The sequence below is a fragment of the Pteropus vampyrus genome, unplaced genomic scaffold, assembly GCF_000151845.1.
Source record: "Pteropus vampyrus isolate Shadow unplaced genomic scaffold, Pvam_2.0 Scaffold42, whole genome shotgun sequence".
Classification (NCBI taxonomy): domain Eukaryota; kingdom Metazoa; phylum Chordata; class Mammalia; order Chiroptera; family Pteropodidae; genus Pteropus; species Pteropus vampyrus.
Window position 1 is genome coordinate 2,797,058 of NW_011888823.1, and position 13,314 is coordinate 2,810,371.

Sequence of the window (13,314 nt, forward strand, 5' to 3'; positions counted from 1 at the left end):
TCTCCCCTGTCACCTTCAACACATAGAGCCTGTGGTCAGAAACAACCACAAGACACAGACACTCTCCAGGGTGGCCTGCCAACAAAAGTGGCACCTACGAGAAAGAGGAAGTTGATGAGAGACAGAAAGGTCTAGGGAGACAGCTGCCAGACCTAGAGCCGAGTTACTGTGACACCTTTGGCCTGGCCCTCCCCACTGCTCATCCATCTCGGCTTGTTCATCGGCCATGCTCTCTGCCCCACAGTCCCCGCCTGCACACAGACTGCAGCAGGCTCTGCGCAGGTCTCCCCGCCCATCATCTCGTCCTCTCCAATCCACTCTCCACACTCTGCCAGACTGACTGTTCAAAAACACAAAACCAATTGCTACTCTCCCACTTCCAATCCTTCGGTGGCTCCTGCAGCCCTTGGGATCAAGTCCAAACTCCTCGGCAGACACACGAGGTCGCTCCTGAACTGGCCCCTGCCTGCCTGTTCAGACTCCTTTTGGGACACTCCTCCCCCCGATTCTGGCTGCCCCTGTCACAGGCAGTTCTCTCCTCCAGCTACTCTCTCAGGGCTCCAAGCATGTGCTGCTTCATTTCCCTGGAACATCCTTTTTCTCTCTCCTCCATAACTCACCCTTCAGGACCTAGCTTAGCCAGCACCTCCCCAGGAAGGGGCAGCTTCCCTGGCCCACTCAGTCTGGATCAGATGTCCCTCTAGGGCCTTAGCCTGATTCCAGAACTTTTGCATCACATGATTATTGTCTTTTTCTCCACCAAAATATAAGATGGAAGGCAAGGTTGATTTACTCTAGATCCTTAGTGTCTAGCATATCCTAGGTGCTCAACAGAGAAGGTCCAATAACATCATGTATTTATAATGACAGGAGTCCCATTTATTGAGTGCCTGGTGCTGTGGTAGGCAGCTTACAGACATGACCTCTCACTGATGCTACTACACTGTGCAAGGTAGGTATCATCCCATTGTAGAGTGACAACTGAGACTCAAAACATCACGGAACAAGGAGTTGAAACTGGAAGCCAGACGTGGTGGTTCCAGAGTGACCGCTCTGACTCAATCTGCTGTGGTGGAAACAAGCAGGTACCCTGGTCAGTTAGGGACACGGGACAGTGCCCGGCTGGCACTGACCTTGATGCAGCACTGGAACTCCTCTTGGGCATCGGCAAACACCTCAACGTCTAGGAAGAGCCGGAGTCGGTGGTCCACAGAGCGGAGGCCACAGTGTTCAGGGGCTAGGGACAAGCAAATGGGCCATCGGCCTGCCTTGGCTGCCACAGCTCCACCTCACTTGCCCCATTAGTGCCCCTTTCCTCCCCGAAACACCAGCCCCATCTCGTTTTGCCTATACTCACGGGGACTGAGGCTCCACCTGTGGCCGTCATGGGAGACCAGTGCCTGAGATGGGGCACTGTCAGCCCTGTTGCTGTGGTCACTGTGGCCAGGAGGATCACAGACAATGCTGGGGGCCGGTGAGGGAGCTGGCAGCTGCTCCTCCTGTCTCTGCTCCCTGTTGAGGACTCCCGCAGACAGAGCCAGGAGAACTACATGGTCACTGCCACAGTTTGGACACACAGCAGGTGATTCTGGAGGAAGGGATGGGCGCAGTCCCCGTGAACTGCACGCACAGTGCCACAATCCACCACCTTGCTTGCAGTGCTCCCCACCTACTCCCAGACTCACCTGGACCCACATCTCCAGCTTCATACACTACCCCCCATTCCCAGTCTACCAGCCTCCCCATCCCAATGAGCCATTAGCACACCCGGACCCATGGCCCACGACATCCTCGAAATACATTCCACCTTCTCATTTCGGGCTCTCTCAAAAAGGGCCAAACTCAGCCAGGCCCTGCTCTGGTCCCTGTGCACAGCCTGGGGCTGATCGTGTACTGTGATGCTCTACCGGCAACGTCCCAAATCAACAGACTAGGAAAGCAGGGTGCCAGACATGGGTCCAATTCCAGCTGCATCCCTTAAAGACTGTCATCGAAGCCATGAAGACAAGTCGCCTAAGCTCTCTGTGCCTGGCTCCTCACCAGTAAAATGAGGATGATGACAGCGTCTATTTATACGGTCATCAGGACGAGTGAACAGAGCCAGGTAAAGAATCCAGGACAGAGATCAGCAACGAGAGAACGACTCTTTGGGCAGCTACAGCGTGCTGGGCATGTGCTAGACAACTGAGAGTAGTATCACCACTCTCCCTATCCCATTCTACGATCGAAGAAAGCAAAGATCAAGTAACTGACGTGTCCTTCCCCAGACCCTATAGCTGGGGGCAGCGGCAGCAGCAAGCACTAATGATAATGAGGACCTTTGTTTTGAGCCCAGCACTGTGCCTGATGCCTTTCTGTCACATTTTGATCTACCAGCACCATGGGGCAAGTCATTCTCATTTTGGTTCACATGAGGGAACCAGGCTCAAATAAAAGGTGAATGGAGCACACAGGAATGTTCATAAATGATGCCACCATTCAAAGAATACCAGGGCCTACGTGACCCCACAGAGTATAGAGTCCAGGAGGAGGTGGGGCGATTTCAACTGCACACACCGCCCTGGGCCTCTGGGACCCGCCGCCAGCTGAGCAGGTTCAGGGCGGGGGGACGGAGAGGAGTCTTTTTCTGAATGTAATTTAAACCCCTGCTCCATCTGTGGCCAAGAAGAAAGTGACTAATGAAAAGCATGCATTTCAACACAGCTATTGAATACAGAATTATCAAAAATATTTCTTCTTCAATGTCTTTAAAGACATAGCTTTTTGACTGGTCTACAATGGAAAAATCTCTCTTCTTAAAGTGCAGAATGTGAAAAAATGCCACAAGGCAAGACTCAGTATCGAGCAGCTTGCAAGGTCAGTTGGGAATGGCAACCTAAGCCAACTTCCACAGCATCGGACGGAGGCGGGACTACAACCCGATAGCACACTGAGGGCTCATTCGGTTTTATGCAGTTTCTGAAATATTAGCCAAAAAAGGGGAGAAAGCCTTCAAGTTATGAAAAAATAATGAGTACGTTCAAACAGTTACAGATTGTATTTCCTGACTTTTAGAGGGAAAAAAGAAAAAGGATATAATTTCTTCTTCTTTTACTTTTTTTGTAAGTGTAGCAAGCAGACGGTTTTATTTTTCCTCTAGGCAAGAAGTTGGTCCCTACGCCATTCTTCCCTGGGGCTGCCCTCCGTACTCCCTCCCTCGAAGCCATTTTCCCTGAAATGGCAGGAAGAACGCAGGCAAGGAGGTCAAGGGCAGGGCTTGCACCTGTATTTTGGAACAGAGGCCTCCAGCTTTCCTCGCTGTCCAGTCTCAACCTGCTGTCCCCTGGCTTGAACTCATGGCCACAACGTAGACACTGGAGTCTGTCCCCCAGTGGGTCCCTCGCTTCTTCAAGCTGATGCTGAGCCTCAGTGACTGCTGGGGTCAACACAGCAAGCAGCTCCTGAAACAGGGTGAGCTAGATGCAGCCATGAACAGGCAGAGCTCGGCCCCCAGCCTTCTGATCCCCCACCAGCCTCCTGGGCCCTATCACCTGGACAGCTGCGTGGGCATCAGGCTCCAGCACCACATAGCGACGCAAGTGCCGGTCCGGGCAAATGTAAGAGAAGCGCAGAGCAAGGACGGGGGCCCCAGAGGGCAGCTCAGAGTCCTGTGAGAGCAGAGGGGACCAGAAAATCCAAGCAGAGGGATTAGGTTTATACCGAGAACACAGAGGAAAACAACAGCTCTGGACTCGTTGAAAAGCCTTTACCAACATCCACGCTCCAGCCCAGAAGCTCTATTCCCAGGCGGGCCTCCCAAGGAGCCTGGGGATGACTGTGCACCCCCAGCTCCCTCTTCGGCACAAATGAGAAACCACGGAGACCCAAGATTGCCCAGAGCTGCCGGCTCCTGAGAAAAGCCCAGCATCTCTTCTAGAACCCCCACTCCCACACTCACCTCAGGCGCCGGTTCCCTCTGGGTTTGGGTCTCGGACTCTATCTCGGCTGCCTCCAGACTCTGGAGCTCAAGCCTTTCCAGGGTTCGAGCTGCCTGGAGCTCCACCTCAAAGAGGTGGCCAGAAGTGACCCGGAGAAAGCGCTGCCTGCCCCGCACGCCCTGAGGTCCCTCCAGGGGACACACCAATATGGGGCGACAGAGCTCCGCTGAAGAGAGACCAAGAAAGGGATCCTATAAGGAAGGAAAGATGCCAAGACTCCGCCATCCCATGGGGCGGCCCTCCACCCACAAAGGGGTCAGCCACCCCGCACCTGGGTTTTCCTAACTGTCCCAAACACACTGCAGGCACTGCAACCGAGCACTCACCTTCCACTTCATTCTGCTCCTGCTCCTCCTCTTCCTCCTTTCCTTCCCCTTCCATCTCCTCTTCCTCCTGTGGCTCTGGCCCCACCCTGACCTCTGCTACTTCCTGTACTGACTTCATTTCTGAGGGCAGAGGGCCAGTGGGAGGGCTGGGCACAGTCTCTGGGCTCAGGGTGTCCGGGGACAGTGTGCTGAGGGCAGGGGTCTTGGAGTTAGCCAGAACAGAAGTCCCAGAGGTCTCCAGGTGATTCCTATACTGCAGCCAATCACAGCCAAACTGTTCCCGGAAGCTGTTCATGAGTTCAAGTTCCCGATGCTGCTGCACAAACCTTCCTGGACAGGTGGGGCAGGAACAGCTTAGCCAGCCTGTGCCCCCACCACTCCCCCACCCCAACAACCCTAGCCTCTCCTCTGAGTGCTCCTCAGGGGGGAAGTAAAAGTGTGCATACTGACATGGGGGGAGATCAGAGACAGTAGGCTAAAGGCTTCTCCTCAGCAGCACGTCCCTAAGTGTGTTCTACAGAACACTGTGGTCACATGCAATTCACATGCTGCTTAGGGAGATTCACAGTACACGGGAGCACGTTTAAGGTCCTGCGATGTCTTGGAGGAAAGACACCTATTTGTTTAACCTAGCATCTCCCAAATGTATCTGGCCACAGAATCCTTTTGACATCCCTTAAAATTAACGTCCCTGTAAAACACTTTAAAAACAGCGCCCAGGAGCAGCATTTTCCCCAAACTAAGAAGAAACAGGAAAGGCTAAGAGGCCCTCTATAACGCTGCACTCCACCAAAACTAAAATTCCATCTAACTGGGAACACTGGGCTGGGGCGAGGGAGGCTGGGGAGTAGGGCTGACTTACCAGCTGGGGAGGGGTCCAGAGTCCGGGGCTCTAGGTCCGTATCGCTGGGTTCCGAGATACTTGCCCGCCTCACACGAACTCGGCTCTGAGATTGGGTAGAGGGGTGACATTCGGGCCTCCCACCCTGCCATCTGCGGCCACTCGCCCAACCTACCAAAAGCCACCCCGCCCACAAGCAAGGATAACGCCTTACTATTCTCAGTCCATCAACAACCCAGAGCCCAGCCAGGTAAAGGGACCCACCCCCGGTCAGGAGGCAGCCTAGGACATCATGTACCTTAACCTTACGAGGTGGGGGCTGGGCCACAACGCCCCCTGAGGAGAGGCTGTCACTCAAGTCAGCACCACCTGAGGTTTCAGTGGTACTCCCCACCGGCCAGGACAGAGGTGGGGCCTCTGAGGATGTGGAGGTCTGTGTGTGACGACAGGAAGGAGAAAGAGCTCAGAGCCAGGGGAGCACCTCTGCCCAGCCGGAGCTGCCTGGGAGACAGGATCCACTCTCCATCTGACCAGGAAGCCCCTCACCCTGGAAACTGTTTCCTGCAGCCGGCGCCCTCCCTTCGCACCCTCCCGAGTCAGTCTTTGCCGGCTCACTCCCATCACTCCCATCACGCCCCACCGCACTAACCTGAAAATCAGCCAGTGACAAGACCTCGCCATCAAGAAGGAACTGAGCAAAGAGGAAAGGGGAGGGAGCAGTGTTGGTGGTGGAGCGCAGGCTCTGGGGGTGCCCCAAGCCAGGTGGGAGCCCTTCTAGGCCTGTAAGGACCCCCAGGCTCACCGGACGCCCCTCACTCAGGAGGGGGTGGGGAGAGGCAAGACATGCAGAGTAGGGGTAGGTCTGGGCAGAAAGGGAAGGAGAGCAGACACAGGAAGGTCACTCACGCTGGGAGTTGCATCCCTGGCTCGGGGTGACAAGTACTGGGCGGTGGCGGCTCGGTGCGCCGGGTGGAACCACAAAGGGTTCCCCTCCAGGTAGAGCTGAGGGGCAGGAAGGAGAATGAGATGGACCCTGGGCCTCCCTGTGGGGGGAAGGGCACTGACCGCACGGGCATGGGAAGGAGGGAGGCGCGCAAAGCTGGCTCCCAGGCCTCTGAGGCGCCCGAATCTCACCTTGCGCAGCTCGGCCAGCAGCCGCACGGGCGACAGCTCCCTGTGTTCTTCCAGCAGGTTGTATGCCAAGTCCAGGTGCCGCAGGTGCCGCAGCTGCTCCAGGCCTGGGGCAGAGGCGAGGAGGGAGGAAGGGCATGTGAGAGAGAGAGGGGGTCAAGGGGATGAGAGGGGTAGGGTCGAGGGCTTGGGGAGCATGCTGGGGGAGAGTGCAGTGAAAAGACAATCCTGGGCACCTGAGACCTGCCCGTGAGGCCGCATGAGGCTCTGGAGGCACAAGGTCCCAGGGGCACCCTGCCATCCTGAGTCTCCCACCACCCCTATCCCCTCAGTGTCTGCCCCGCCCTTCCTCCTCCCCGCCCCCACTCCACCACACCCCCCACTCACCATGCAAGCTTCGGAGCTCATTGCCTCGCAGTATCAGGGTCCCCAGAGCAGATCCTGAGGGTCCCATTCTCGGTACCAAATGCAAGCGATTATAGGAAATGTCCAGATGGCAGAGCTCAGACAGGTCCTGGGAAGGGGCGGGGCAGGGGAGGGGGTGACAGAGTCTCCCTGACTAAACTCTTGCCAGGCTCCTCCGAGCCTTCTTCTCAACTATGCCTCAACCATGGCCTACAAAGGCTGCAGACTCAGCACAAACGATTTCATCCGCCCCACCCTCCCCGACATTAAAAGATTTGAAAATACTAGCAGTTTCTGATAGCTCAAGCCCAAATTCCTAGGATGACAACTCCAGCCCCCTTATATTCCTGCCCAGAAAAACTCAAGACTGCCAGAAGAACTGAGTTTGTTCCAGCTAAATCTGAAGATAGGGTCCCTGTCTCCCAGCCTCCGTGGCAGAGTAGGAGCCTAACTTTGGCAAGTGCCAGTTAGCAAACCTAAACAGGTTGGTTTCACGTGGATCTATGTCCCCTTCCTGCTTTTTGTAAAATTCCACTTCCCTGTCTTCAGAGGATCCTGACCAGAGTTTGGTCAAGGAGAGAATCTGCTCAAGCCCTCGCTGGTCGCCCTCCCCACCCTTCACTCTCCCTTTAATATGTCCAGTTATCTCTGCATAAATCGAACTTGAGTTCAGTTCACTCTGAATAGTTTACTACTAATTAAATATCACAATAGTTGATTACTTAATAAACCACAATACTTCACTATTATTAAAATCTGTTCTTACCACTTTCACAGTGTCCAGCTTGTTTATCCCTGACAAGGAGACACTAAAGAAGAGTTCCTCATCATCGTCAAATGCTACCCTTTTCTGGGCTAGGCACTGGGCTAAGTTTAGCATCAGATACTCTTCACAATCATTTTGATACTATAGACGTGGGTACTCCTATAATTTCTACGTTAAGGGTGAAGAAACCAAGAAGTTAAATAATTTTCCCCAAGTCACACAAGGATTAGGAGTTCAAATTTGAACACTGGTTTGTCTTATGCTGAGCCTCAAGTAGCACTGCCTCCCAGGATGTGGCTCTGCCAAGGGCAGGTGGGAACAAAAGCAGGTCTAGGAGAGAGGGTCAGAGCAGAACGATCAGAGGCCCAAGCAGTGCCGGCCCCAGCCGGCCACTCATACTCACCACTCATACTCACCATCAGGAAGCCCTTGCAGTCCTGGAGTTGATTGTGGCTCAGGTTCAAGAAATGTAGAGCTGACAAGAGATGCTGGGGAGGGTGGGAAGAGGAAGCAAAGGATCGAACACCTCCAGGGAGCCAGTGGTCCCTCCTCCTTAAGGGCCCATCCCTGCCCTTCCGCAAACACCCCTCCCTCTGAGGCACTCACCAGGGAGCTGTCTAAGGCAGTCAGTGCATTGTAGCTGAAGTTGGCAGAAAGCAGAGCCAGCCAGGGCAGGGCAGAGCAGAGGTCACCACCACAGGCTGAGAGGAGTTCCTGAGACAAGATGCTCAGTCACCTCCACACTTCCCTCCTCCCCGCACCTACCCCTCACTCTATGGCCCAGCCATCCATTCATTCTTTATACAGTGAGCTTCATCTAGAGATGAAGACTTAAAGAAAGCTCACGACCCTATCCCCAAGGAGTTCACTGTGGGGAGAATAAGGAGGCAGATAGGAGAATATTTAATTCAATATGATAGGTGTTGACTATTAATATACGGACAGGTACAAAGGGCTGTGGAAGCATAGCAGAGGGAGCAAGGAAACTGTCTACAGGGAGACAGGAGACAGGGAAGAGCCTGGTCCTCTATATCCCTTAGGACAAGACATCTGAGCTCACACCCCATCCTCCTTACCTCTAACGCCTGGATGCTCCTGCTGCAAATCAGGGTCTCCAGCTGAGAATAGATGCCACGGAGGCCTCTGAGGCAGTGGATAGGGACACCTCGAAGCTGTGGCAAAGGAAGGGAAGAAAAGATGACAAAGCCAACTATGGTTCAGGGAAGCATTCAATGAGAAGCATCACTACAGAGCAATGGCACTCTCAGGCCTGCCCCCTGCCCACATCCCCACCAAAAGAGGCCAATTCTCTTCTTCCATCCACAAAAGGCTGCCTCAAGCTGGGTTTTGTGCACCAATATCTCCCAATGCCCTATACCTCCAGCTGCCGAAGGGACTTGAAGGGGAAAATCTTGATGGGCCCTGGGACGCCAGGGCCGGGGACATGAACCAGCTAAAAGAAAAAACATTCAAGTCAGTGAGGCCTGGCACATCTCCTTTTCCTTGGCATCTCTTCCTTAGCACAGCTACCCATAGCTCTCACATCCTCTAGATCTGAGCCCTACAGACTTCTGGCACCCATGCTATACCCCCGGCCCCGCCTCCACTATTTTTCTGGGCATTTTGTACATCCTACCCCATTCCCACCCCAGAACCTTGAGTGAAAGCGTTTTCTGCAGCACATCGAAGAGGAACTGAAGCTGGAGGATGACAGGGGAGTCGGTGGGGTGGGAGGGCAGAGCCACAAAGCCTGTCTGGCCAGGGCCCCATGGCCCCAGGTACAGCTCAAATACGTGATTCAGCTGCTGCAGTGTGGCAGTCAGCAGGCTCAGTGTGCTACAGCCAGACAGGACCACATCCCCTGCAGGGAGAGGGGCAGACAGGAAGGAGGACATGAGGAAAGGGCTTTTCCCTTTAATCTGAGACTTTGTGACCCCAGGATATACCCACTCCAATCTATATTGTAGATCCTCCACTGCAGGAGCCAACTATATTTCTGCCTCACTTAAAAGTCTTCAACAGCTCTCCTCTGTCTTCAAAAAAAAAATTCTAACTCTTTACCGATACATAAGATTACTTCACTACACGCCTCAGACTTCTCTAATTTTCTTTCCTCTTCCGTTCAGAAGAGCCTGGTCTACCCACAGTGATGGATATAGGGTCAACTTGGTTCACTGCTCCCTCATTTTCTGACACCCACTTCTACTCTGCCAGCCCCACACCTACTTCCTCCAGGCAGCTTTCTCAATACAGAACTTTTCACTGCGGTCACTCATTTTATGTAAAAGTTGTCTGGATGTTGTATCTTTTTATTTTTTTCTGGTTGCAAAAGTAATATGCACACTTACAAGAACTTTCAAATAATACTAAAATGCATGTCATGAAAAGAATAACCACTCATGATAGCACTAAGGTATTATTATTGCCCTCTATGTTAAAACTGCTCTCTCCAATGAGACTGCCATCCTGCAGGTCATCTTTAGCTATTCATTACTGCATCTAAAAACTGCAACTACAAGGTAGGCATGGAGAATATTTTTTAACTTTTTTGAAAAAATAAGGATAGAGTCAAAAGATGTTGCAGCAATAGTACAAAAAAGGTTCTCTATACCTTTCACCCAGTTTCTCCCAGTGGTTACCTTTTATATATATAATAGCAAAAGCAGAAAATCAGCATTAATACAACGTGTGTGTATGTGTCTATATAGTGTTACGCCATTTTGTCCTACGTGTAGATTCCTGTAACCAACACCACAATCAAGATACCAAACTATTCCATCACCACAAAGATCCCCCTCCTGCTGCCTCTTTATAGTCACTCACACCACACACACACCATCATCCCTAACCCCTGAAGCCAAGTCAGATTTGTGCTGAATAAGTGAACAAATCCTGTAACATTGCGTGAAGGATTTTTATGTACCAGACACTGAGAATAGATACAGACATGGTTCAATGATTCTTCCCACCCTCAAAGAGCCTCCCAGTCTAGAAGAGGAGATAAGACATGTGCAGTTAATAATACAAACCAGTTTTAACTGCTATAAAGATAAATTCTAGGTACTATCGATGGGAGTGCAGCTAACATTAATTGGGTAATATGTGCCAGACAAGTCTGTTACTTCACTTAAACTGTATCAGAATCAACTAGAGAGCATTAATAACCCCCTCTTACAAATATAGAAATTGGAGCTCAGAGAAGTTAAGAATCTTGATTGAGATCATATAGTTGGTAGGAAGTTGCTACTTCTGTCTGCTCTCAAAGCCAAGGCATTTCTATCACAGCTAACACCAACCACGTACTTTAACTACTAAGGCTCCACTGTGCCCAGACTCTGAGGCAAGAAATTAATAATAGCTACCAATTTTCAGCACTTATTATACATGCAAACACTGTACTAAATGATTTACGTGAATTAGAATTAATCGCCACAACAACCTTTGAGTTAATTACAATCATTATAAATTTTGCTGGTGAGAAAAACAGGCCCAGAAAAAAACAATTTGGCGACGTTTAAAAGAGAGTTGGGATTCCAACCCAGGTGGGTCTGACTTCAAATCGTGCTTTAAACTATGCTATGCTTCACCACACAATAATGATTACAACCAGTCCCTGGTCTCGTGGGGCTTAAAGCCAAGTAAACGATCACTTTCCGATAAGAGTATCAGAGCACGCATGGAGGAAGTGGCACTGGAGTTTGGCCTCGAAGGATGGCTAAGGCTTAGCTGTCAAAGACAAAGGACACGGCAGGCAACGGCACCAAAGCGAACAAAACCCGTAGGCGCAATGAAACTGACACCCAAACCCGGGGGACCCTAAACAGCTGCAATACCATAACTCTTAGAGGGGCGAGTCTCTGGAAGACAGAAAGCACCCCAACCTCGACCGGAAGTCCACTCACCAGACTCCCGCAGCAGCCCCGCGAGCTTCCACAACAGGGAGTCCCGAGGGGCGGTCGTCATGGCCACGGGACGCTGGGGGCGGAGCCTGTGGAAAGAGGAAGAGGAAGAGCCTCAGGTGAACGGTAGTGCCAAAAGGCCATGACGTCGGCTCAAACAGAGGCCTCTCGGGGATAACAAAAGCAAGAAAGGGAGGAAGAGCGTCCTCCATGGTGCCCTTTCGAGGAACATAAGGCCTGGTCGGCCAGACTCACCCTCCCGTGCGATCTTCCCACCAGATCTGCAGCCGGGTGCCTGTCAACGATAGACAGGAAGTCCCACCCCGGAAGGGACGACCGGAAGACACGCCTCCGCTGCCAGAAACCACGCCCTAGGTCGTGCAAACGTGTCTGATGGGGGGACGGGGGGCGGGGGGAGGTCCCCGCTGGTTTGGGCGGAGGCGGTCCTTCAGTCCAGCGCCTTGGGCCGGGACCCCATCCCGGAACTGGGCCTCCATCGTCTTCACCCTTTTCTGGGCCCCTCACAGCCTGGACTCTTCTGGGCCCCACAGCAGCCCCTCAGGGCCAGTGAGGAAAACCTGACTCCTTGTTTGCAGACTGGGCGGGAAAGCACATCTTGGAGAAATGAAATTTGCTGTTAGGAAAAGACTGTCCAAAGCGAACATTTGTTTTCCAATGAAAGGAGCCCTTGTCCGCCATGGCAAGGAGTTTTTCCATATGTGTGAGAGACCTGGGGCTGGTGGAGGGGCCTCTTCTGGGGTTCTTTTAGATGCAGGACAGGGCAAACTTCCCCAAGTTGGGGGAGACTCAAGCCCTGCGCTGAGAGAGAAGAGGGTTCTTGGCGAAGAGTGTAGAAGTAATTCAAAATCAGTCCAGAGGAAAGTTTATTACCAAAGGGATAAAGCTCCATACACAGAGGTGGACCCCTCTCAGAGGCAGAGAGAGCCTAAGAGTGACTCAGAAAGAGGCAATGGAGATGACAGAGAGGGACAGTAAAGGCGCTGAGAGGGACCTGAATTCAAGGAATTCAGTTTATATATCATTTAGTTTCTGTAAGTTACAGTTTAAAGATGTTTACCAGTTTTCCTTTGATATACAGTGAAGAAGGATAGGAGTATGTAGCATGAAAAGGTAAGAATATGTAGAATGAAAGGCCTCCTGGCAGTTCCCAGCCTTTAATCCCTAGCCACCCACGCCACCCACCCCCATGGTTTTAGCCATAGGGAATGAATGATTTTATTTTGTTAGGGAGGCAATTAAAGGCTCTTTTTCCTGTTTCCCCTTTACGTGTGTGGAAATGGGTTGTTAGCAATCTCAGCAGAAATCTTCCTTTGTTCCGCAGGTTTCCTTGTGGTTTAGCTGCAGAGCTGATCTACATATTGCAGTCTATGAATATAGCTTGATTTAACACTTTAGTTCTCTTTCCTCCTCCCTACATTACTTTGGTGCTTTTATTCTTCCTCCAAACTCATTTTTTTTTCCTTCAGCAATATCAGGTTCTCTCATTGTTGATTGGTGTTGCTCCCCACATACATAGGCCTTTGTTTTTACTGTGCTTCATCTCAACACCGGCATCTAAAAGTTATTATCCAGGTCTGAAAGAGAAAACAGGTTCACAGAGGCTAGGTTCCTTGTGAAGGTCATTCAATTAGTAACTGACTACATCAAGAGTGCCAACATTTCTTGATTCCAAGTTCCCATTGTGCTTTCAGCTGGCTCCCAGTTGAATACAACCTAACTAGATTAAGTTGTTTTAAAAATTACTTTTAACAGAATTTCTGTTTTTCAGAGATGGTTTGTTTAAGGGGGGGGAATGAAGTACCCCTTTTCTGATTTGTTTTCAAAATGAATAATAAACTGGAGTAGGAATAGGTTCATAATCATCTTTATTCCAAGTTGCAAATTTTGAAGGATCATATTTTCTAAAGACAAAACATTTGAAATGGCGGTTTATGCCCATAAACCACAC

The 13,314-nt window shown here is 51.4% G+C and overlaps 1 protein-coding gene across 1 annotated transcript in view; it reads right to left on the minus strand.

Moving 5' to 3' along the window:
* STK11IP (serine/threonine kinase 11 interacting protein) overlaps positions 1-11,666 on the minus strand; it is an 18,188-nt gene extending 6,522 nt beyond the window's left edge. Inside the window, exons 1-19 of the mRNA XM_011358519.2 lie at positions 11,601-11,666; positions 11,349-11,434; positions 9,102-9,307; positions 8,825-8,899; positions 8,523-8,618; positions 8,053-8,160; positions 7,863-7,934; positions 6,663-6,789; positions 6,279-6,382; positions 6,051-6,146; positions 5,794-5,835; positions 5,443-5,577; positions 5,166-5,250; positions 4,304-4,633; positions 3,938-4,143; positions 3,531-3,647; positions 3,263-3,440; positions 1,358-1,588; positions 1,134-1,237 (exon numbers count right to left, since the gene is read on the minus strand). Coding sequence (XP_011356821.1) covers positions 1,134-1,237; positions 1,358-1,588; positions 3,263-3,440; positions 3,531-3,647; positions 3,938-4,143; positions 4,304-4,633; positions 5,166-5,250; positions 5,443-5,577; positions 5,794-5,835; positions 6,051-6,146; positions 6,279-6,382; positions 6,663-6,789; positions 7,863-7,934; positions 8,053-8,160; positions 8,523-8,618; positions 8,825-8,899; positions 9,102-9,307; positions 11,349-11,409 — 2,373 coding nt within the window. The 5' untranslated portion in view covers positions 11,410-11,434; positions 11,601-11,666. The remainder of the gene's footprint in view (positions 1-1,133; positions 1,238-1,357; positions 1,589-3,262; positions 3,441-3,530; positions 3,648-3,937; positions 4,144-4,303; positions 4,634-5,165; positions 5,251-5,442; positions 5,578-5,793; positions 5,836-6,050; positions 6,147-6,278; positions 6,383-6,662; positions 6,790-7,862; positions 7,935-8,052; positions 8,161-8,522; positions 8,619-8,824; positions 8,900-9,101; positions 9,308-11,348; positions 11,435-11,600) is intronic.
* Positions 11,667-13,314: the final 1,648 nt, after the last annotated feature.